This window comes from Diceros bicornis, chromosome 27 (genome assembly GCF_020826845.1).
Source record: "Diceros bicornis minor isolate mBicDic1 chromosome 27, mDicBic1.mat.cur, whole genome shotgun sequence".
In the NCBI taxonomy this organism is placed as follows: Eukaryota; Metazoa; Chordata; class Mammalia; order Perissodactyla; family Rhinocerotidae; genus Diceros; species Diceros bicornis.
In genome coordinates, this window is record NC_080766.1 from 34217115 (window position 1) to 34242525 (window position 25411).

At 38.6% G+C, this 25411-nt stretch overlaps 1 protein-coding gene across 3 annotated transcripts in view; it reads left to right on the forward strand.

Annotated features, from left to right (window-relative positions):
- ITSN1 (intersectin 1) overlaps nucleotides 1-25411 on the forward strand; it is a 207857-nt gene that overhangs the window by 81369 nt on the left and 101077 nt on the right. For all 3 annotated transcript variants that reach the window (XM_058523049.1, XM_058523047.1, XM_058523048.1), the window contains exons 6-14: nucleotides 2088-2267; nucleotides 3863-3959; nucleotides 7622-7722; nucleotides 13294-13357; nucleotides 16700-16837; nucleotides 18238-18353; nucleotides 21662-21924; nucleotides 24199-24348; nucleotides 24436-24576. In XM_058523049.1, the coding sequence (XP_058379032.1) occupies nucleotides 2088-2267; nucleotides 3863-3959; nucleotides 7622-7722; nucleotides 13294-13357; nucleotides 16700-16837; nucleotides 18238-18353; nucleotides 21662-21924; nucleotides 24199-24348; nucleotides 24436-24576 (1250 nt within the window). The remainder of the gene's footprint in view (nucleotides 1-2087; nucleotides 2268-3862; nucleotides 3960-7621; nucleotides 7723-13293; nucleotides 13358-16699; nucleotides 16838-18237; nucleotides 18354-21661; nucleotides 21925-24198; nucleotides 24349-24435; nucleotides 24577-25411) is intronic.

Genomic DNA, 25411 nt, shown 5'->3' on the forward strand with positions numbered 1-25411 from the left:
GCAGAAATCAGAGTTTTAAAACCTCAGAAATAAGGTGACAGAACTCAGGAAAGAATGAGCAATAAAAGAAAAAGTCATTTCAGAGAAAAAGTCATTTCAGAAATGAAGACTAAACTAGAAACCACACAAGAGATGCTGTCTGAAGAGAAATAGAAGGTAAAAAGAGAAAAATTTCAAAAATTGAAAGGAAATGAAAAAGGAGAGAAAAAGGGTTTGAAAAAAAGTGACACGTGTTGAAGGCAAAGAAAATTGCGTCTCTGGTTAGTTGGAGTCCTGCAAAAGGAAACCAAAGCCGGGGAATAGAACACAGCTGAAAACTAGTTCAAGGCAACTTTCTTGAAATAAAAGATTTGAAACTGTATTTGGAGGAGTAAATCATATGCCTGAGAATATCAACCTGGAGAGTCCATTACTAAGATACATTCTAGTAAAACAAATTTGGGCATGTAGAAAAAGAGCACATGACTTACAAGGGAAAGAAAATTAGAGTATCTTCAGACTTTTCTGCAGCAGAGCTTTATGCTGGAAGAAAATGGAGTAACGTATTTAGGATTCTCAAGGGAAGAATGAGCCAGGAATTTTGTGTCCAGAAAAACCACACCAACCAATTTTCCAACTCTCCGGAGACCAACTTAGTATCTTATAATTAAATTCAATTCTGACGCTAACTACCAGAGTTAGTGTTAGATTCCACTGGTTTAAGGGCTCAGTCCCACAAGACTGCCCACACTTCAGACTCCAGTCACAAGTAATGGGTCTCCAGGGTACCCACGCTTCTGTCCAACTTGACTACGAAGTGGGGGGTTTCCATGCCCCCATAATTTGCTAGAAGAGCTCAAAAGTCAGGGAAACATTTACTTAATGTTATCAGTTTGTTATGAAAGGTATTGTAAAAGATGCAGATGAACAGGCAGATGAGGTATATAGGGCAAGATCTGGAAGGGTCCTGAGTGCAGGAACTTCTCTCCCCGTGGAGTTGGGGTGTGCCACGCTCCCAGCCCGTGGATGTGTTCACCAGCCTGGAAGCTCTCCAAACCCGGGAGTATAGGCGTTTTTATGGAGGTTCCATTATGTAGGTATGGTTGATTAAAGCATTGGCCATTGGTGATTACCTCAGTCTCCAGCCCCTCTGTCCTCCCATGAGGTTGGCGTGGAGGTGGGGTGGGGTGGGGCTGAAAGTTCCAATCTTCTAATCATGCACTGGTCATCTTGGTAGTCGTTCCTGTGACCAGCCTCCATCCTTCAGCTATATAGGGACACCCAGCCCCCAGTCACCTCATTAGCATACAAAAAGACACTCTTTTACACTCCAGAGATTCCAAGGGTCTTAGAAGCTCTTATATGAAGAACCAGGGACCAAGACCAAATATTATAACAAAAGATGTTCCTATCACTCAGGAAATTACAAGGGTTTTAGGAGCTCTGTGCCAGGAACCAGGAACCAGGATGATGAAGACCAGATGTCACATTGTGATATATTCTGATAATTATTGTGATATATTGTGATTATTGTGATATTATATATCGCAATATCACAAGCTGGGTTAGAGAAACAAAAAAGAAAGGAAATATTTATTTTAGTTCTCTCATTTCTTCGTTTACTGGTTAGAATATTTCTCTAAGGAGAAACTTCCCCATCAAATGTTTGGTTACTCTGAGGTTCAGTATGTAAAGGAAAGGCAGGATGAATGTTTGATTTATTTTCCCCCTTTATTTACTATTTTCGAAATAATGAATTGATTACCTCTGGTGACCAATTACCAATTTTTTTGTTTATTTGTTTTTAAATATCATTATGAATTTGTGAATTTAATTCTGTTTGGTGGCTTTCAGTCCATTGCAGTTATTATTCTTATTGATCCTCATCTTTGGCCAGTAGATCTCTCTTCAAGTTGGGTCTTGAGCCCTTTTGATGTGATCCTTGACGTAATTTTTGGTCCTCTTCAAAATGATTAATCTGAATTCGTATTTTAAATGGGAATATATTACAACTGGAATGTGATTTTCTTTAGGCAATCCTGGATTAGTTATCACTGAATGCTGAAATGTGATTTAATGTGAATTTGTTGGGACTTTTTCCTTCACAGGTATAGGAGGTATCGCCAGCATGCCACCACTCACAGCTGTTGCTCCAGTGCCAATGGGATCCATTCCAGTCGTCGGAATGTCTCCAACCCTCGTATCTTCTGTCCCTACAGCAGCAGTGCCTCCCCTGGCTAACGGGGCTCCCCCTGTTATACAACCTCTGCCTGCATTTGGTCGTCCTAGTATGTGACCTGCTGAAACCACAGGCTAAATTCTTACAACTTCTATTTTACTCCTCATTCTTGTTAAATCTTCTCCTTCTATTTTACTCCTCATTCTTGTTAAATCTTCTCCTTCTGATTGTATTTAAATGATATCTTATTCCAGAGGAAAATATCTTCATTTTTTTCGTTTAATTTCTCATTTTTTTCAACACATTAAATGGGATGTGTTAGGCTAGAGAGAGGGAAAGGAGAATGGAATTAAGGGGCTCTGGGTGCCGCTGTGGACAAAGGTGAACCCAACAGCTAAGACCAAGAACATAATTTCCTTTCAAGGGCTTCACAAGAGCAACTGAAGTTTGAACAGCATTTGAACATGTTGTATTTGCATGTATCAGTTACTACTTTTCTTCAGCTGCCGTGAATTGCTAATAAACAAGCCAGTCCTTTCAGAGTAGAATTATGTAGGAGAAAAACAAGAACATTGCTTTTTTTTTGAGGAGGAGGAGGTGGAGTGAATCAGACAGAAGGGGGAAGAAAGTCTGTTAAATGACTAAATATATTAAGGTTGTAGTATTACATGCTTGCTTAATTGAATGAAAAGATTAAAAAGTTCCTGGTTTTGTTAATTTCCTTTTGCGACTTTATTCCAAGTCTTTTTCCCTGTAGTTAAAAGAAAGCATAAATTGTAAATATAGATAGACGTAGTCTAACAAATCTCAATGAATTCATCTCAATATGGAAAGTGTTTTTTTAAAAAGGTACTTTGGATCTGCCTGATTAAATTCAGTAGTGATGACAGCATGGGTTTTAGCATTATATCTGAATCATTATTTCTGTGCCTAGTCCCCTGGATTTATTACATCTGTCAGGATATGTCTCTAAATTATAGCCAAAGAATCTAAACATACCTCTTTTTTAGAAGACTTTCTTGTCACGTGTGGTTCATCTTTCACGCGTGACCATGGCTGCAGATGTGGTGGCGGCCAAGAAAGTGCTTGCAATTGTTTTTCCGGTAGTATCAGTGAATCCATGCACTCTGTCTTGTTTTCTTTTGTGCCTAATGGCATGTGTTGCAAGACAGGAGGCAAGGATGAGGGGAATGTGGCTAAGGCTCAGAGTTTTTCTCCTGACACACAGCTAACCAGCCTGAATGAGAAGCAGACACGAGAGCTGACCCTCCCTAGCATCACATGTTATCTGGCCAAGACTGCACGTCTGTGACTTCTTGGCTCTTACATCTGGAACTAATACTTCAGCTCCTTCAGTGCAGTTAAGATTATACCATCTATGTATTTAAGCTGTTACTTCTTTAACTGTTGGAACAGATCCTGTAAAATGTGATACTAAATGTTTAATAAAGAGTAGAATTTTATAGATGTAAACATTACTACTTAGTAAGGTGATTTTCAGTAGGAACAAGTAAATCTAGAAACGTTTTTGCCAAGAGGGCAGGAGGCAAGGAGGGAATCATGCCTTTTGAGTCCAAAAGGGTGGGAAGGGAGCAATAATTTCTGCCTCAGATTTGATGACTGTGCATTTTAATTTTTGTAAAGAGGGAAAAGTTTCTTAGTTTTGTAGAATTAAAATTATTCAACATTTATTTATTTTTACAGCAGCCACATTGCCAAAGAGTTCTTCCTTTAGTAGATCTGGTCCAGGGTCACAATTAAACACTAAGTTACAGAAGGCACAATCATTTGACGTGGCTAGGTAAGTTTGCTTGTTTTTAAATAGGCAGTTTTGTTAAAGCCATTATCTGATTAATTCATAAATTTGAAAATGAATTAGCTATGTTCTGTATTTATTATCTTCTTTTATTTTGTAGAATGCCTGTAATTTTCTTAATTCTGGATAAAGTTACTAGATTTTATCATTTGTTGCAGAAATGACAGAATCAAGGGCATGATGTTTCCTTTAAAGGCTTTGCATGTTGTTTTTTTAAGAGGATAATAAATAGGTAGTAGTAAATGTTTAAAACTAATAAAATAAAACTCTAGGTATGAGAGAAAAAAACAAATTAACTGTTTCGTGTTAATCATTTAAAAGTTTATGTATAAAATTTTTTATATGAAGATTAGAGCCACAATTGGCTTTAAGTTCTATCTCAGATAATCTTATGAAGTCTGTACAGATTATTAGTAAAACCTTATGTAAGATCAATTTTTATGAAGTGAGTTATTCAGATTAGTGGACAGTTGTTACTAATCAAATATGTGGCTCTATTTTGGCAAAGCTTACATGACCTTACTGCTTGTATTTTGGCCACTCCTGGTTTCATATTATCTTTCATGTATATACGTATGTATTTTTTTTCACCCTAATTTTTTCCCTTGCCTACTGCTGCACTAAGATGAAAAATTAAGTCTCTTTGTAAGCCATCTCAAAACTTTTACAATGAAAAGGGGATGTAAATGAAGACAACTCCCTTTTTTCTTGTTTCAGTCCTCATTAGAAATCTTTCCTAAGTGAATCAAATCATTTTTCCACTTTAAAGAGAAAAGTGTGTTGAATATAATTCAGTAATTCATTACCTTTTAAAAAATGATTTAAAGAAACTCCATAAACTGAAAAGCACTGTGCCATATGCTTTATGCACATTAATTCTGAGTGCTCACCTTCTTCCCCATAGGATGACTGTAGTATCTTCTCTATGTTATAGATGAGGAAGAAGCTCAGAGACTTTAAGTGACTTGCACAAGATAACATAGCTCATAAGTGATAGAGCTAAGAGTTGAACTGAGTTCTTTCTGATTTTAAGGCATGGGTTCTAAATCATGAAAGTTTGTTCTAAAAAATTCAGTGAACTGTGGTATACGGGTATTTGTGTTCCCCTTAATTAAGCTCTACTCCTAAGATGCAGGAACATTAATTGAGCATCTGCTGTGCCAGATATCTCGTTAATCCTATTCAACCCCACAGCCACCTGTGCAGTAGGTTTTGTCTCAGAATTGTGCACGAGGAAACAGATCCAGAGAGACGATATTCCTCACCCATGGTTTACAGTTTACTACAGGGCAGCGGAGTCAGATTTAAACTCAGATCATCTAACACTAAATTCCATGTTCTTTTTTTTTTATAGAGTTTATTTATTTATTTTTATTTATTTATTTATTTATTTATTTTCCCCCCAAAGCCCCAGTAGATAGTTGTATGTCATAGCTGCACATCCTTCTAGTTGCTGTATGTGGGACGCGGCCTCAGCATGGCCGGACAAGCGGTGCATTGGTGCGTGCCCGGGATCCGAACCCGGGCTGCCAGCAGCAGAGCGCGCACACTTAACTGCTAAGCCACGGGGCCGGCCCACATTCCATGTTCTTTATTCGCTCTCCTGTACTATGCTGAAGTTTTGTGTTTTCTCTGACTCCCCACAAGGGGTTTTGAAATCTCTCTTAAAATTTATTTTTGCCATTAGAATGAATAAACAATCAATATTAGCAAACATTAATGCGATTAAAACAACTGCTTTCTGTAGGTAGTCATCTTTTCAATAATCTAAATTTCTAGCCTATTTTTGTAGTGTGGCATCTAACTTTTTGGTTACCTGTTAAAAAGTTTTTAGTCTATTTAAATTCTCAGGAATTTGGCAGAAGACTATGACTTGATAAGTATAATCTGGGACACCTTCTGTGTGTAACACCCTACATTCCTAGAGTGCAGGAGAAAGATAATTAGCTTCTTAACAAATAGGCCAGAGTTGGAATCAGCAAAATGTTAGTTAGTTTAAAATGAGAGAGTTGTTGCAGCAGTACTCAGAGTGGACTAGATCTTGGTAAGTGTTTTTTATTAAGAAATTTATAAAAATTGGGAAGGTGAATTTATATAGGTACTTTTCAAGTGTTTGGGAGCCGTATCTGTGCTTTAAGAAGTGTATATAGTAGGTATAAGTGCATAGATAATATACATAAATGAGAACTAAGAGGTTCAATTTATGATTCAAGTTTTGCTTTTACACGTGAGAAATGGATATTTTTGTTGAAATGAAAGGAAATTGCAAATGGGCATTAGTTATAATCTTTCCTGTAAGTGGAATGCCATTTTCACAGTCAGCTCAGCCACTGAGTTTAAATTGCCTGATTCTGACATTGGGCTCTTTTTTTTTTTTTTTTTTTTTTGGTGAGGAAGATTAGCCCTGAGCTAACATCCATGCCAATCGTCTTTTTGCTGAGAAAGACTGGCCCTGAGCTAACATCTATTGCCAATCCTCCTCTTTTTTTTCCCTTTTTCTCCCTAAAGCCCTGGTAGATAGTTGTATGTCATAGTTGCACATCCTTCTACTTGCTGTATGTGGGATGCCGCCTCAGCATGGCCGGAGAAGCGGTGCATTGGTGCGCGCCCAGGATCCGAACCCTGGCCGCCAGTAGAGGAGTGCGTGCACTTAACCGCTAAGCCACAGGGCCGGCCCCTTGACGTTGGGCTCTTAACAAGCCATAGGTACCAGTGTGCTACTCATGTGGGAACTGCTCTGAGGAACTCATCGCTAAGGAGGTTGAGACCCAAACGACTACCAACAGGGGTTTCCTCAGGTCAGAGTTGCTGAACACTGGCAAGGAAAGGTCGGAACTAGATCGCAGTCAAGAAAGCGGAGCTCTCTCCGTTACCGCTCCGCTGGTTTGCCATGACCCTGGAAATGCTCTGTTCTCTTTGGGAAACTCTCTGTTTGTGGGAATTTGAACTTACCAGAATGAAAGAATTTCCCTTCATTAGGAAATACATACTGTATTTTGGTGTGTAGTAAGTTAGGCAATTATTTGTTTGCTGTCAGCGTTACTTTTTAAACCCAAAGAGAACTGTTCTAGAAGTTTACAAAAGCCTGGACGTTATTGTATCGCTTCAGTTCCAAGGAGATTGTCCATAGTTTTGTAGAAGCTTTAAATTATTAAATTGTATCTATAACTTGAAGCAGCCACTTATCTGTTGTGTTTACCCTTAATTCTAGAAAAATAGTGAGCTTATCTGTTTTGAGAGAAATGTTTATAACCTTAAAGAATAGAAGTTACTCATTACAGATGATTCAGAAATAGTGATTAGAAAGTGAATAAAAAAGGGCCCGCCCCGTGGCTTAGCGGTTAAGTGCGTGTGCTCTGCTACTGGCGGCCCGGGTTCGGATCCCAGGCACGCACTGACGCACCGCTTCTCTGGCCATGCTGAGGCCGCATCCCACATACAGCAACTAGAAGGCTGTGCAACTATGACATAAACTACCTATTGGGGCTTTGGGGGAAAAAAATAAATAAATAAAAATTTTTAAAAAAAGTGAATAAAATGTTAAAGCTAATTTTCTAGAGAAGTTCTTAGTTTACTGTTAAAGAACTTAGATAGGCTATTTCTTACTGTTAATCATTTTTTCTTCTCTTTCCTCTTTTCCCCCTCAGTGTTCCTCCAGTGGCAGAATGGGCTGTTCCTCAGTCATCCAGACTGAAATACAGACAATTATTCAATAGTCATGATAAAACTATGAGTGGACACTTAACAGGTACTTACAAATAAGAATTAATTTAGTGAAATATGATCTTTGTTATAAATGCAAATTGTTTCTAGATGTTGGACTGATGATATTTTCCAAATGTCTTTCTCTGTTTTTTTCTAAACAAGGTTTTCATTGTCCCTCTTACCTTGAGTTCTCATTTACTGATAATGTTATAGTTATGTTATTCTCTTGTGCCTCAGGCTTTTGCCCCTTTGCTTCTTGGTAAATGGAACACAGACCAAGGATCCTCCTGCACACAGAATGCCACTAGTATGCAAATCAAAGCACTAGCGAAGGAGCACTGCTGTGAACAAAAACTGGTTCAAGTTCTGAAGTCCAGCTTTGTAGATGAACTTGAAACTGCCTACTCAGAGAGTCAGTGTGTAAGGCAGTGTGCAGGGTGACAGGGGACTGGTCGGGGAGTTTGAAACCTGGCTCTGCTACTAACTACCTGGTGGTCACTTTACCTATTTGGATCTTATTTCTTCATATATAAAAGGCCAGAGTTAAATTTTGTGATCTCAATGGATTAAAAAAAGATTCTGTTATCTATGTTAGAAGGATGCAAATGATTTTTGGATGCTATTCAGAAACCTTTCTAATGATGGGTTAAACACTTCAAATTGATTAGAAAGTTACAAAGAAAAGCATAATGTTAATAAAGGAAGATAGAGACCTGATATGAACATTAAGTGTAAAAGGGAAAAATGTAGCGACCTTTAGCAAATCTGAAAGGAAGGGAGAATGGGTTCATTTTCCCAGGGTGGAAAAGCACTGGTATATAACACAAAACACTTTTAATTTCTGATTCTTACTATTATTTTTTTGCTATCACTTACAATTGCAATTTTTACTTCCAAAAAAATGCATCCTTGTTTAAAAATGTCAGGATTGGGTGAGACTTTGAAAGATTCTGATCTAATCTTGAACCCCGTCCCTGTAAAGGATCTCAGCAGTCATCTCAAATAAGCGTGTATTTGTATCTGAAGGGGGGAATTATAAGATACACAAATTCTCTGTATGCCAGGCTCACTCTTTGCTAAAGCAGTAGCTGTCATTTTTATACGTAGCATCAAAAATCAGTCCAGCTTATGCGGGCACTGAAGGAACATTCAATATATAGTTTTAAGTACAGTCCTGTGCTGCATAACGATGTTTTGGTCAACGATGAACGGTATATGCGACAGTGGTCCCATAAGATTAGTCCCGTGTAGCCTAGGTGTGTAGTAGGCTATCCCATTTAGGTTTGTGTAAGCACACTCTATGATGTTTGCACAACGACACAATTGCCTAATGGCGAATTTCTCAGATCGTATCCCTGTCGTTAAGCGATGTATGACTGTACTGTGTAACGTGGTTTGACACCAGGGCTCCATACAGACCCAGGACTACATTGTCAGTGAATCTGAAAACGTTTCTTCAAAACGTTGTTGGTGTTTGCTGTGAGTTAATTACAATAGTATTCAGATATAACAATCATATAGAAGTTCTCTCTTTCTTGGTAGGATGTGTGTTTTATGACTGAAGTTCAGTATCTACATCCCAAAGATAATGACTCAGGCACTCGAATATTTAGAACTTTTAATATCTGAGACAGACAGTAAAATTTGAAATATACTGGAAAGAGCAGATTTTGCTAATGTTTATCAGTATATTACTTATTACTCTTTTGTCCCGGAAAGAATTGAAGGTGAGAATTTGATTTTCAAACCAGATCTTTGTACAGTCGATGTTAAATAGAATAATTTCTTACAGTAAATTTGCAGGAATAAATAAAACAAATGTAGTTTTGCCTTTATGAGGAGTCAATATACCGTGTATTTTAGCCTAAATAAGACTGTTAATGAAAGCAGAGCAGGTTTGCTGAGATGGATGAAATACAAAGATCATTGTATGAATCCCGAACCCCCAAAGCAGTTACTCATTCAGCTTAAGGATAAGAGGAATATCAAGAAAGTTAATAAAAAGTCCCTGAATATAGAGAGGCCCAAATGAAATATATAATTTAGTATTCCTAATTTCTTGTTTTTCTTCCTTCATGGTTTTGTTTTTTGTGGGTTCTTGTTTTAAAGGAACTAAAAAGCATCTTAAAAACTTGCATATAATTATAATTTCTTAGTCTAGTGCAGTAGTTCTCAACCTTGGAGTTGTGACATCCTAGTGCTAGGAATACCAGTTAAAGTATAGGAGTTGTGGAAAATTTATGTTTTAATATCAATTAGTGGAGAATCTAGGTTGTCCTTATACGTGTGTTTTGGAGTGGGGGGGAATTATAGGTAGCACTCCAAGAATTGCATATAACCTGCAACCTAGCTGATCTGTGCTGCAGCCTGTGGCAGATGCCCAGTGTTAATAATGTACTGTTGGTGTTCGAGGGATTCCTGATTAGATTGTCTTTTACTTTCACATACTTCTTTTGAATAACATCAAATTCTGGCTCCATCTGTAAGAGTATGTTGTGGGCATAAGAATGCCATCGATTGGTCCCAAAGCAGAAGACAGTGAGAACTTCTGAGTTTGTGATGTGAGCTTATCCACTGTGGAAAGTGCAGCTAATTTAGCAGTGGCACAGTTTACTCCCATTGACTACCTGGGTTGATTTAGCTGATACACTTGGTTGGGTGGGCACCCCTTTGTTCCTTCATAACTTGGTTTGTATGCTATTGGGTGCACTTAAAAGAGACAGTCTTATAAATTAAGAGGGCCCATTCTTTAATCAAGGTTATGTTAAGTAGCTCTAGAATTCTGATAATCCTATCAATGCTAGCTCTTTTCTCAAAGAGGTATTTTATTATATTCTTGCGTTCTGAAACAATGAATATGCTATTTGATTATTTGTATATTAATCACAAAAGCTAAAGTCATTGTTTGAAGTAAAACAGTAACTTAATTTAATTATCTCTGTTCATTCGTGCTTCCTTACCCAAACATGGATGCCCAAAGTAGGTTTTGTGAACTTGAGGTTTCTGTTTATCTCCACAATGTTTCCTTATAAGCCAGTACTCCAAGGCTGATATCCTTTTATGAACATAGGCTTCCACAGGATGAGCTCAATTTCATGCTGTCTTGTTATGCTAAGATGCTATCTTCACTGTTGCTGATCTAATTTAATGTTTCACTATCTTGTCGTAGGACATGTAGAGTCAGGTATTAGAATTGCAAAAGATAGTGTGATCTTCCAGTGCGTGGGGGTTAACAAACTTTTTCTATAAAGAGCAAAATAGTAAATATTTTAGGCTTGTGGCCACGCACTGTTTGTTGCAACTACTCAACTTTGCCGTTGTAGTATAAAAGCAGCCATCTATCATGCTTAAATGAATGGACATGGCTATGTTGCAATAAAACTTTATTTACAAAAACAGGCAGTGGGCTGGATATGGCCTGCAGGATTTGCCAATCCCTGTTCTAGATCGTTTCCCTCATTTCAGAGATGAAGGAACTTCCTCTTAGAGAATGAAAGTAGTTTTGTTAGTGTCATATGTCATTAGGGAGTGGGAAGAGTCAGGATTGGAATCCATGTCACTGATATCCAGGTCTAGGGCTGGTGCTTTTTGTTTATTGTTACACTTTTTATTGGGAATAGATGAAATAGTGACTTTCTTTTATATAGTTCTGAAGTGCACAGAATTGTTACAGGTGTAAATTAAAGCATTCACTAGCGTTTTGCTAGTTCTACTTTAATGTTGCCAACATTTTAAATACAATGTTAGAGACTAAATAAAATGATCAGTGAACTTTCCTCATTCCAGGATACCACAGAACCTTTAGAACTTTCACATTAATTCAGTAAAGATTGCTTATTATTCTAGATGCTCCCCATACACACACACACTCATCCAACAGAAATGTGTATACAAGTTCACCAAAACTTAGAATCTTCACTGTTCATAACAGTCTCAAACTGAAAACTACTTGACTGCCCATCAACAGTGGAATGGATAAATAAATTGTGACATATTCACACAATGATATACTATACAGTAGTTAGGATTAATGTTCTACAACTACACATGATAATATGTTGAGCAAAATAAGCCAGACTTAACAGAAGGCACACTGTGCTGTTAGAAGTAGGCTACACTTGGCGGGAGGGGATGATGAGAAGGGAGCTCTAGAGGGCTTCTGGGGTGCTGTTTCGTGATCTGGGTACTGTTTACTTAACCATTTTCAATTTGGCAAATTGATTAAGTTGTATACATGTGCATGTGTAAAAATACACATGTATATATTCATGTGTGCTTTTCTGTCCATATTTCATATATAAATGAAAGTTAAAATATTGTCAGTAATATTAACTCCCATTTATTGAGCACTTTTTCTGTGCTAGCTCCATGCTAAGCTCCATGTTACAGATTCTTATACGATGAATCATCGACTTGTAAATCTGGAAAGGACCTCTGAAATGAGAAAACTAGAGTCCAACAAGAGGAACCTGCCTGCCCAAGTCACTCAGCAAATTCTAGACTGAAGCAGGCCTGGCGCCCCCGCCTAAGTGCTGTTTCTGCCGTTCTCTGGCACTTCCTGTGCTGGAACCTTGCTGTGATTCTCAGAGATTCCTCACTGCTACTGCTTGCTGTGCAAAAACACAGCCACTTTTATGACTTTTTTGCCGGGGGGGTGGTGAGGAAGATTATTGCTGAGCTAACCTCTGTGCCAGTCTTCCTCTATGTTGTATGTGGGATGCCGCCACAGCGTGGCTTGATGAGCCGTGTGTAGGTCTGTTCCCCGGGGTCTGAGCCCACGAACCCTGGGCTGCTGAAGCAGAGTGCACGTACTTAACCACTGTGCTGCCGGGCCAGCCCCGACCACTTTTGTGATTTTTGATGAGGTGCCTTGAGAGTCAGTGATGGCTATAAGACATATTTGTCTCCCTTTCCCTAACAGTGGTTTATTGAAACACTCAAAAGCTCCCATTGTAGCCTTTGGCTGATATCTAAGGCTAGTTTCATGCCGGAAATGAAGATGTTTACAAATATCTTAAGGAGCAAGAGCTGATTTTGAGAGGAGAGTTGAGAATCTCAGAGTTCTTCTTTATTGCTAACATAAGAAATGGCTGTGATATTAGCCATTTGTGCAACCTTGAGCAAATCACTTTTTTTTTTAAGTCTGTATAATGAAGTGGTTAGAAGAATTCTCTCTGAGGTACCTCCCTCCTCTAAGATTCTCTGAATCTTCTCTGAATTTGTCTAATAGTGGTCATGGTGGAGGCAGCAGGCAGAAGATGTTGAATTTCGAAAGAATAAGTTTCAGCTCTGTAAATAAAAGCCTGATACAAATAGAGATGGTAATCCGGACAAAAAGGCAGGTTATATTTTGAAACTCCAGACTTTTATGTACTCATTTTTCATTAAACATACATTTAACAAAAATTTATTGAGTATGTAGAGCTTTGTGATACTTACCTTTTTCCCTGGGACTTAGTTTCCTTTTTAAAAAGCCTCTTGGGTACTAGCAAATATCGTTTAAAGTGTTGTGATGGCCCGAGATTGCACAGTACGTGTGTGGGGATCACTGGTCTTCCTGGACAGTGAGGATTTGCTGATTCATCTTTGTATTTGTTCCCTGGTTTCTGTTTAGGTCCCCAAGCAAGAACTATCCTTATGCAATCAAGTTTACCACAGGCTCAGCTGGCTTCAATATGGTAAGTAAAGAATGAAAAGTTCCTTGGTTTGTATAGGGGAACTTTATTTCTTAAATTGGTATGGCCTCATGAGTCCTTAGGTTAATACCGTCATTTATAGGAGGATATTTGGATAGGAGGATATTTTTCAGTGAGTTGTGATGATTACCTGTCTAACTTTTTCCCTTTTTGATTTTGAAAAATACAAAAGCAGAGAGATTTCTCTAATATAATGAATTCTCAAGAACTCGTAAAGCAGCTTAAATAAGTCTCAACTCATGGCTGGTCCTGGTTCTCCCCTTCTCCTTCCTAATTATTTTAAGCCAAATGTCAGTCATTATATCATTTTCATCTACAAATATTTCAGCTTGTTTCTCCAAAAGAGATAGGGAGTTTGTTTTTCAACATGACTATAATACCAGTAGTCCACCTAAAAATGTTAATAGTAATTTTTATCGTTAAGTTAATCAGATAGTGTTGCCTCATAATTTTTTATAGTTGATTTGTTCAAATCAGGACTGAAATAAATCGACATTTTGCAACAATTGGTTGATACGTCTTTTAAATGTCCTTTAACCTATGAACTCCGCATTGTCTTGTTCTCTACTCCCCCCTACAAAAAAAAAACAAAAAAACAACCCAGATCATTTGTCCTGTAGTTTCTTATAGTCTAACTTTTGATGATTGCATCCTGTGGTGTTCATTTATTCCTGTATTTCCTGTAGATTGGTAATTAGATCTAGAGCAGGGTTTCTCCACCTCAGCACCGTTGACATTTTGGACCTGATAATTCTTTGTTGTAGGGTCTCTCCTGTGCATTGAAGGTTGTTTAGTAGCATCTCTGGCCTCTAACTACTAGATTCTGGTAGCATGATGCCCACCCCCAGTTGTGACAATCAGAAATGTCTCCAGACATTGACAAATGTCCCTTGGGGTACAAAACAATCATCCCTGGTTGACAACCACTCCTCAGATTTACGGTTGGTTGGGTTTTTTTTTGTTTGTTTGTTTGTTTGGTGAGGGAAAGTGGCCCTGAGGTAATATCTGTGCCCATCTTCCTCTATTTTATATGTAAGATGCTTGCCACAGCATGGCTTGATGAGTAGTGTAGGACCATGCCTGGGATCCGAACCTGTGAACCCCAGGCTGCCAAAGCAGAGCACACAAACTTAACCACTACGCCACCGGGCCAGCCCCTGGTTGGTTTGTTTTTTTGCAGGACTGTAGCAGAGATGATACTGTGACTTTCATCAGGAGGCACATACATGTCTTTTCGTCTATTTTGTAATGGTTTTCAGTAGCTATTGATGAGCATTGCCTAGATCCTACAGGATTCCTTACATCTAAATGTTAGCCAGAATGGTTTCTTAAGAAGTGTGTATCTCTCAGTTATGCATTATTCATTGATTCTGTCTGAAAAATAAACCTGGTCTGTGCTGCTTACATGCCAGGTTTGTGACTTTGCTTCAGGGCACACTGATGTGGTTGCTTCCTAGGTGGTCAAGCTCTATGCTGCTCCCTTCACCCACCCTGTTCTAGTCTGCTTTGTATTAAAGGGTCTGCCTTTTGTAATGGCGTAATAATAGACCAGGTAATAAACATCTCATGTCTGTGACACATCCAGACCTCTTTAAGTCTGGATATGTAGCAGTATTCTAGGGCCCTCTGAAATATAAACTTAAGATCTAATATTTATGGAGGTTGATTGGCAGTTTATTAGGTTGTTTTTGTGACACTAGACTATATTGAAATGTTTATTTTAAGTTTCTCATTTATAACCTGCCCTCTGAAAAAAATACTTGAGACTTCTCCTACTAGAAGGTTATTATATTCTCCTTCTACACAATAAAAAGATATTTTAATTAAATATTTTCAACCATTGTAAATAGGCAAGTCAAGAGGCAAGTATGGGGGACAAAACAAATAAGAATTTCACCTGCCTTCTAATTGGATTTACCCAGGAGCGGCTAATGTCGGGGTGTGGAAAGGAGGAGAGGACAAGGAGTGGCAGGCAGGGGTTTTCGTTTGTGGCTCTCTTCTCTTTAAGACTGAGAGGCTGGCATCTGGAAAAGGCCAAGCTCCAGGGACAGAAAAGAGATCATTGGTTGCCAGGGGCTGGGGGCAAAGGAAGGGGTTGACTATAAAGAGACATAGGGGAATTTTGGGTGGTGATGAAACTGTTCTGTGTATTGTGGTAGTTACACAACTGCATATGTTTGTCAAAACTTGCAGAACTGTTCTCTAAAAAGGGTGAATGTTACTGTATGGAAAGTATACCTTTAAAAAAAAGAGTTTGTGCCACTTGAGGAAATTTCAGATTTAAGAGGAGTTTCTTGATTTATGGCATCAGCAAAGCCAGTTTCCCAATGTAGCATCTGTGTTGTTGGCATTCTAGTGAACAGCTTTGTTGTCCTTCATCTTCTTTTGGCATCCAGAAGTTGTTAAGTAAAATCACATTGTTGGACTTGCTAGAAAAATCTGTTTACTCTAAATAGCTGCTAGGGCAAGTTGATTATGAAGAATGGTGGCAATTGAAACCTGAGATTACGGAGCAGAGAACACCTTGACTCGGTGGCTTGAGGCCGTAAAGATCCACCCTTGTAGGCCTAGGTCAGGAGTTGGCCGACTAAGCCCAGTGAGCGGAATCTGGCCTGCACCTGTTTTTGCAAATGAAGTTTTATTGTAAAAACAACCACACCCATTCATTTATATCTTGTCTATGGCTGCTTTTCTGCTGCAATGGCAGAATTCAGTGCGATAAAGACTGTGTGTCCTGCGAAGCTTACATATTTATTGTCTGACCTGATAATTTGCCAAGCATAGTCTTTAAAGACACATAGGGGGCTGGCCCCTTGGTGTAGCGGTTAAGTGCGTGCGCTCTGCCGCTGGCGGCCCGGGTTCAGATCCCAGGCGCACACCGACCCACCACTTGTCAGGCCATGCTGTGACGGCGTCCCACATAAAGTGGAGGAAGGTTGGCACGGATGTTAGCTCAGGACCAGTCTTCCTCAGCAAAAAGAGGGGGATTGGCATGGATATTAGCTCAGGGCTGACCTTCCTCAAAAAAAAAAAAAAGACACATAGAAAGTGTATATGATACATTTTAAATGGGCTTGCAAGATTTGAGAAGAGTATAATTATAATCATAGTTAACATTTGTTGGATGCTGACCACCATCCCAACTATATGGATTTTTTTATCTTTGCAACAGTAGTATGAAATAGGTACTATTTTTATAAACTGAGGCACAGAGAGTGTCAATTGGCCTAGAGTCTGAATAAGAAAACAGAACATTTAAATCGCTAATAGTAACAAGCATGCATTTTCATGAAACTAGATTGCAATTAACTTTTTGTTGAATAGGAATCTTTCTGACATTGATCAAGATGGAAAACTCACAGCGGAAGAATTTATCCTGGCTATGCACCTAATTGATGTAGCTATGTCTGGCCAACCACTGCCACCCGTCCTGCCTCCAGAATACATTCCACCTTCCTTTAGGTAAGGAACATTTGGCTCTTATAAGAAATCATGTGCTGAGTATGTAAATTTCAAACTTGACTTTGTTAGCTATGTATCTTACAGTCACTTTTATTCCTGGCAAGTAAATGAAATATCTATGAATTCAAGAAAATCCTCTTATCTAGGTTCTGTGTTAATCTTGGGCCTATTCTGTTCTTTAAAGTACTTATAGTATGTTAGTAAAACAATCAAGTAAAACATCAAAAGGTTGGTGATTTTTGTACCAATCTATATAGTTGAAGCTCACCAAAAATTTTAGCAGTTAAATAGTATGAACGCAGACATAGAAAATAAAGCAAGGAGATTCTGCCTGTGAATTCTGTACATTGGAGAGGTAACAAAATGCTGAAATGTCAAAATTATAATCAGGAAGATAAGTAAAGAAAATTATTCTAGACTGGAACACAGTCTCAGTGGAGATGTCGAGAGGGTAGACCAAGGTCCAGCTGGGAGAAGTATGCAGTGATTGGTGTCTTCCACGTATACACACTCATGCACACACCTCCTCCCAGACAGCTGTGTCTCAAGGCTTTAGCTTGAAAGACAAATAGGAGATATTACAAGCGCAAAGAAGAGCAAAAGAAACACAGGTAAAAATTTCTGTCCTAGTTCCTCAAACGTTAGGAAAGAGTAGGGAAAAAATCCCCATAAAAGTAAGAGAAATGGAGCCATCACTGTCAGTGCAAGCACGGGACAGGAGCAAGCTGAGAAAGCTGAGACTGTGTGGGAGGGAACCCAGAGCTGGGCAGTTTGTCTGTGAAATCTCACAGCTGCAAGAATCACTACAAGAGACACTTAACACTGGAGGCTGATAAAGCATAAAAAAAAGATAGGTAGGTTGGTGTAAAAGAGCAAAGTTAATGATGTAAAGTGAAACTAATCAGTAAACTAAGTGATTTGCTTTAAGGACTGTAAAGTGTAGACATTTCGTGTCTTTAGGAAGTGGTAAAATGGAGAGACTTTGTAAAGGGAAAGGAGGATGCTCCCATTTAGCTGAGCTGCTGATCTTCCCTTGGAGGAATTTAATGATCCTTAAGAGAGTGATTGTAATAACAGAGAACACTTACTGTGTCCCAGGCAGTGTTCTAGCCATTTGAGGATTATTCACTAGTTCAGTCCTTTGGAATTGCCCTAATTTTGGTGGGGTTCTAACCATTTGAACAAGCTTGGCACTCAGAGTCTGATCATGTTCAAATATTCATTTTTTAAAAACTCTTTGTGTATAGAGAGGACCAAAACTTTATCTTTTTCTCACTACAAATGAAATTTGCTCCATGACATGGAATAATCTTTAAAAATTCTTTTCCATAATTTGCTCAATTCTACCAAGATAGCTTTACATGAATTCATTTCTTTTTTCTTTTTTTCCACAATTGCAGAAGAGTTAGATCTGGCAGTGGTATATCTGTGATAAGCTCAACATCGGTAGATCAGAGGTTACCAGAGGAACCAGTTTTAGAAGATGAACAGCAACAACTAGAAAAGAAATTACCTGGTAAGGCAGTTTTTATATTTGAGTTATATCATATTCGAGATTTTTCTATCTCTAAGGCAAAGATGGAGGTAAAAATAAATTTTGACATGTTTGCTGTGTTCCTTTAACTGACCTTAGTCAGAAAGGAGACACTTAAAATATGCTTTTGGATTTGGATATATGTAGAGAATTAAGAACATTATATACTTTGCTAATGCATAATGCGCCCTTGTTTTAACTTTTAAATTGAAATCTGATTATTTACTACTAAACAAAAATTTTATAAATGTTATCTGTAAAATTTCAAAATTGATAAACGTTTTAAGGTGGTTGCTTAATACCACTAGTGCAGAAATATTATGTAAAATTGCCTACTGTTATTTCCTCATGTTGTTATAAGAGAATTGGAAACTCCTCAATTACAGGAAGCTATTTTAAATTTAATATGGACCTATTTTAAATAATGCTCATTTACAATGATAAATCCATCATACTATTAAAATATTCTAAAGTGGCTATGAATTATTAGTGATAAGATAATTGATACTAAGGAACAAGTGAACTTTATCATGGAGTCTCTTTATGTTAAATACTTTGTCAGTGTCATTTTGCTGCATTTAAAGTGCTCAGTGGTTAATTGACCTGCTCAGGATGCCAGCTCTCCCAGGTTCCTCTTTAAACTGAATTACTTTTTGTTCACTGATAGACTACTTATTGAAAATATTCTTTGTGCAAGGCTGTGTGTTGAGTACAGTGGAGAATCTAAATGTTAGTAATAAGTGGTCCATACCCTCTAGAAGGTTATAATATAATTGAGGATTTAACACATCCGTATAAACAATCATCAAAGGAGTGCGGAAGTGTGATAAATTCCTGAAGACCGTGTTATAGATGCACGGCAGAGCTTACTTATGGCTGGTTGGCGTAGACTGGGGAAGAAACAAGGAATTAGATCTCTATGGAAGAGGTCACAGTTGAGTCGAGACTTGAAAATGAATAGGGTCATTACAAGAGAAAAGGAGGAACGTTTTGGGTTGATAATAATGGGAATGAAGTCTCAAAGGCAAATAAGGACAGAAATCCTTAGAATTTGGAATTTTCTTTTTCTGAACAGGAAGTGACATTATCAGAGTTCCTTGTTCATGCATTCCTTCTTTCAACAGCCATTTATTATGTGCCTCCTATGTAGCAGAAAAAGGGCCAGATATTGGAATTAAAAAGATATATAGGGACTTTGTTTTTGCTTTTTTTTTTAATTGAGGTAAAATTCACATAACATAAAATTGATCCTTTTAAATTGTAAAGCTGTCTTAGTCAGCTTGGATTGCCATAATAAAATACCGTAGTCTGAGTGACTTAAACAACAGAAATTTGTTTCTCACAGTTCTGGAGACTAGGAAGTCTAAGATCAGGGTGCCATTCAATTCAGTTCTTGGTGAGGGCTCTCTTTCTGGCTTGCAGATGGCTGCCTTCTTGCTGTGTCCTCACATCGCCTTGATGTGTGCCCATGGAAAGAGAGAAGGATCTCTCTCTCTTCCTCTTCTTATCAGGCCACTAATCTCATCTTGAGGGCCCCACTTTCATGACCTTATCTTAACCCTAATTACAAAAGCCTCATCTCCAAATACCATCACAATGGGGGTTAGGGTCTCAACATATGACTTTGTGGGAGGATGGAGGGGACACACAGTCCATGACGGTGACATTTAGTACATGTACAGTGTTGTGCAACCATCACCTCTGTCCAGTTTTGAAATGTTTTCGTCATCCCAAAAGAAAACTCCATACCCAGTCATTCTCCATTCTCCTTTCCCCCCAGCACCAGGCAACCACCAGTTTGCTTTCTGTCTCTTTGGATTTACCCGTTCTGTGTATTTCATATAAATGGTATTATACAATGGATGGCCATTTTTGTCTGGCTTCTTTCACTTAGCATAATATTTTTGAGATTCATCCACATTGTAGCGTGTATCATTACTTCATTCCTTTCTGTGGCTGAGGGGACTTTCAGGTTTAAGGTGGCAAAGTAAAAGAGGATGCTGCCCTCTCATAAATCACTAAAGGAGCAAGAAGAAGAAGAAAACCAAAACATGCTCGCCACCTTTGATCTTTAATCCCTAACTACAGTGTGTGAGGAAAGTCTGTCTAAAGCAGTGAAGGCCAGACAGGAATGTGGGAAGAAGCCAAGAAAGGATGCTCACAGCTACAGATCTCAAGACAAAGTGTGAAATGACAGTTCTTGAAATAGATTGGGAACAATGGAATGACATGCTACACAGGCTGGCAGTAAGAACTTCCCTTATCTGGGTTGGTTCCAAGGAGAAGCATGTGAGGCAAACGCAAAATTGAATAGACACTGCTGAAAATATAGTAAGGGATGTGGAGGATTAAAAAAAAAAAAAGTAAAATAAAATGGTTGTAAACAAAATGTTAGCAAGGATTAGAGAAAAAATGATTGACCTGGGAAATATGTCTAAAATTCATAATTGGTGTTCTCAAAGAAATAAACTGAACAATGGATTAGAAAAAATTATTTGCTGAATGTGATCTACTTAATGATTAGAGCACAGTTTGTTCTTCAGTGTGAAACACAGGATACTCACCTTCTTACCTCTGCTTTCAGAAATTATCTTTTCGAGGCCAGCCCCGTGGTGTAGTGGTTAAGTTCTGCGTGCTCCACTTTGGCGACCTAGGTTCGTGGGTTTGGATCCCAGGCGTGGATGTATACCACTTGTCACCGTGCTGTGGCAGTGACCCATGTGCAAAAAATAGAGGAAGATCCGCACAGATGTTAGCTCAGGGCTAATCTTCCTCAAGCAAAAAAAGAAAAAGATTGGCAACAGACGTTAGCTCAAGGCTAATCTTCCTCAGCGAAAAAAGAAATTCTCTTTTTTGTTGGAATAGTAGACACATCAGCACAGTTATAAGCTAAAGGGAGAGAGGTAGAGAGAGAGATTCATGGTACGGAAGAGATAGGGACTCAAGTGCTGAATCAAGGTCATGGAGAAGGGAAAGGAGAGAGTATCAGGGAAGGAAAGGAGATTGGTGATGATGCAGAACTGCTCTAGAAAGATTATTCTAGAAACTGTGTTTGGTGTTTTGAATACCATGATATGGCGCTCCTCCTGGAGGGGAGAGTATGTAAGCAAAGAGGTTAGATGAAGAGCATTTCATAGTGCTTATTAACAAGGGCACAGGCAAAGGAAGCTTAGGGAGTTCTGGGTTTGTGTTTATACTACGAATTTCCAATATGCCATTGAGTTTTTCCTTTGAAAATAGTATGTTGGAAATCATGACTTTGCATAATTGTTCTGTTTCTTGTTTTAAAGTAACGTTTGAAGATAAGAAGCGTGAGAATTTTGAACGTGGCAACCTGGAACTGGAGAAACGCAGACAGGCTCTCTTGGAGCAGCAGCGCAAGGAGCAAGAGCGCTTGGCACAGCTGGAGCGGGCGGAGCAGGAAAGGAAGGAGCGGGAGCGCCAGGAACAGGAGCGCAAGAGACAGCTGGAGCTGGAGAAGCAACTGGAAAAGCAACGGGAGCTGGAACGTCAGAGAGAGGAGGAGCGGAGGAAGGAAATCGAGAGACGAGAGGTACGCAGCGCTGTGGCAGCCCCACAGTTAGCTCACGTGCTCTCGCGCCACCCCTTGAGAATTATTCAATTAATGCAGTCCTTTTTTTCTCTTTACAATTTAGTAGTTTGAGTATATTCACAAAGTTGTGCAACCATCACCACTATCTAATTCCAGAACATTTTCATCACCCCAAAAAGAAACTCCATGCCCATGACACAGTTACTCCCCATTCCCCCCGCCCCCTGCCCAGGCCCTAACAACCACTAATTTGCTTTCTGTCTCTATAGGTTTGTCAGTTCCAGACATTTCATATAAATGGAATTGTACGTTCTGTGGCCTTTTGTGTCTGGCTTTCACTTAGCGTAATGTCTTCAAGGTTCATCCAAGTTGTAGCATGAATCAATACTTTATTCCTTTTTATGGCTCAATAATATTCTCTTACATGGGTATACCACATTTTGTTTATCCATTTATCAGATGATGGATATTTGGATTGTTTCTACTTTTTGGCTATTATGAATAATGTTGCTATGAACATTCATGCACAAGTTTTTGTTAATATAGTTCTTGTAACAAACTACTGTTATCAGTTAAGTATTTTTTCAGACTTTTTTCTCCGTATTTGTAGACATATGTAGTAATATAAAGGTTTATATGATGGAGAGGTTGGGGGTTTAGTGTAAATTTTTTTTAAACCACTGTAATGGTATCATACTAATTACATTGTTCTGTACTTTTTTTTTTTCACTTTAAAAAATATGTCAGGGAATCTTCACTATAGTTTATGGAAAGCTTCATAAATTTGGTACCATACCTGGATAGGGGCTAAGGCAATCTCTTGTCTGTCTTTCCAATTTTAGTATATTGCTGCTGAAGCAATACATGATTCTCTTGTGTGAATGAAATATATTTTAAAGATAAGGAATTTTTCTTTATTAAAAAAATAATATTTTGGTTTTGTCTCCTGGTGATTGCTTTAGAAAGCTTCTAGCCACAGGCTGCCTTTTATTCAGGCAGACACACACAGACACCAACAGGATTTTAATTCCCAGAATGGATAATCAAAAGATAGACAACCTTTCCTTTTTCAATTAAAAAAAAAAGACATTTTAGAGTATTTATTCAGAATTATTTAATAGGCATTTACCATGTGGGAGGCATTGATGGTCCCTGGAGATATCATGGTGAATAGGTACTCCACCTGTTCTCCACGCCCTTACAGTGTGTAGCTGAAGGACAGGTACATAAGAAGCAATTGCAATAAAGAGTCCCAGGTACTCTTGACAGGCTCTTTCCCTGGCTGCCATCAGAGTCAGCTTTGAAGAGAGCTGACATTGCCAGAGATATTACAGAACCTTCTATGGTTAAAAAGGAAATGAATGATTAGGGAGATGGGGTCACAGACTTTTAAAACTTGAGATAAATAATAATTTCTCATTTAATGGAAGAAATAATAATTACTCATTTGATGGGAGAACTTTTTTTTTTTTTTGCTTGAGGAAGATTCACCCTGAGCTGACATCTGTGCCAGTCTTCCTCTATTTTGTACGTGAGTCACCGCCACAGCATGGCCACCAGTGAGTGGTGTAGGTCCATGCCTGGGAATTGAACCTGGGCTGCTGAAGTGGAGTGCACCGAACTTGACCACCAGGCCACTGGGGCTAGCCCTGGAAGAAAATTTTTTTTTTTTTTTTTTTTTTTGTTCTGGGGCTTTTGGTTTGATTTTTCTAGATTAAAGAAATTTTCCTTGAGCCAGCCCTGATGGCCTAGTGGTTAAAGTTCGGTGCTCACTGCTTCGGCAGCCCGGGTTCTCTTCCCAGTTGTGGAACCACACCACTCATCTGTCAGTTGCCATGCTCACATTGAAGTGGTGGCTCACATTGAAGAACTAGAAGGACTTACGACTAGGATATACAACCATGCACTGGGGCTTTGGGGAGGAAAAAAAAGAAATTTTCCTTGTTCTTTTGAGTCAGTAAATAAGGAAGAGCAATGTTATTTAGCACATAAGCATTCTTGAAGGCATAAAGAATTAAATTGCAATGGTAAAGGGATCCTGTCCTCATCTCATGTAAATATAATAGCTTTTCTAAATATTCTCTTTTTTCCTATAGATGGAATACTGTATTTGTATAAAATTCTTCTGCTTTTCTGTAATATAATTGCTTATAATATTGCTTAATAATATTTCATCCCTAAAAGAAAAGACTCACTATATGTTACATTTGTTAAGAGACATTATATAGTGTTAAGAACTGAAAAATGAATAAATCATCTGTTTGTATGTCACAGGCTGCAAAACGAGAACTTGAAAGGCAGCAACAGCTTGAGTGGGAACGGAATCGAAGGCAAGAACTACTAAATCGAAGAAACAAAGAACAAGAGGACATAGTTGTACTGAAAGCAAAGAAAAAGACTTTGGAATTTGAATTAGAAGCTCTAGTGAGTAAAGTTTGATTATGCTTTGGGAATATACTAACACTGTCATTAAAAACACTAATAATTCTTATTATTTTTCATTTGTTAAAGAATGATAAAAAACATCAACTAGAAGGAAAACTGCAAGATATCAGATGTCGATTGACCACCCAAAGGCAAGAAATTGAGAGTACCAACAAATCCAGAGAGTTGAGAATTGCTGAAATCACCCATCTACAGCAACAATTACAGGTGAGAAAATACGTCCCTTAAAAGCTTTTAGGCTTATGTGCTTGTTCTCTAATTAATTTCATTCATTTATTCGTTCAACAAGCATCTTCCGTGGACTAAGCACTGGGAAGTCAGGATGAAGTAGAAAGGTCCTTGCCTGAAAAGTAGGCTGTGAAGCAAACAAACTCAACACGTGTTTGCTGAGCACTGCCGCACGCAGGCAAGGCGCTCTGGTGGGCACTGAGGATCCAACAGTGAACAACAGAGACAAAAACCCCACCTTCATGGAGCTTACCATCTATTTGCAGGGCAGATAGACACTAGCAGAATAAATGAAGTATGTGCTCTAGTAGACGATGAAAAGTGCTCTGGAGAGTGAGTAGGGAAGAGAGAGTCCTGGCAGTAGAGAAGGCTGTGATTTTAAACAAGGTGGTCGGGACAGTCCTTTCTGTGAGGGTGCTGTTTGAGCAAAGACTTGAAAGAGAGAAGCGGCTAAGCCGTGTGGATATCTGGCTGAGCAAGCTCTAGGTAGGGATCAGCAGTACAAAAGTCCTGAGGCTGTAGCCGGTCTCTGGGAGGCTGGTTACAGCAAGGAGACCACTGTGGTTGGAGCAGGTGGGGTCTGGATCACGTAGAACTTGTAGTCCACTCATGGGATGTTGGCTTTACTGTGATAACCACCATAAAGAAGTGCAATTAATTATTTTAGGGGCAGTATGAGAGATAACATGTGTAGAGAATAGTTGAGGACTCAGTAGGGTACTATAAGCAATTCTCCTTTCATTTTGTTACCTAACCAAAGTTGGCCACCAAGTTGTTATAGTATCACCTGGTTTGGTTTCAGTTGTTGAGCTGA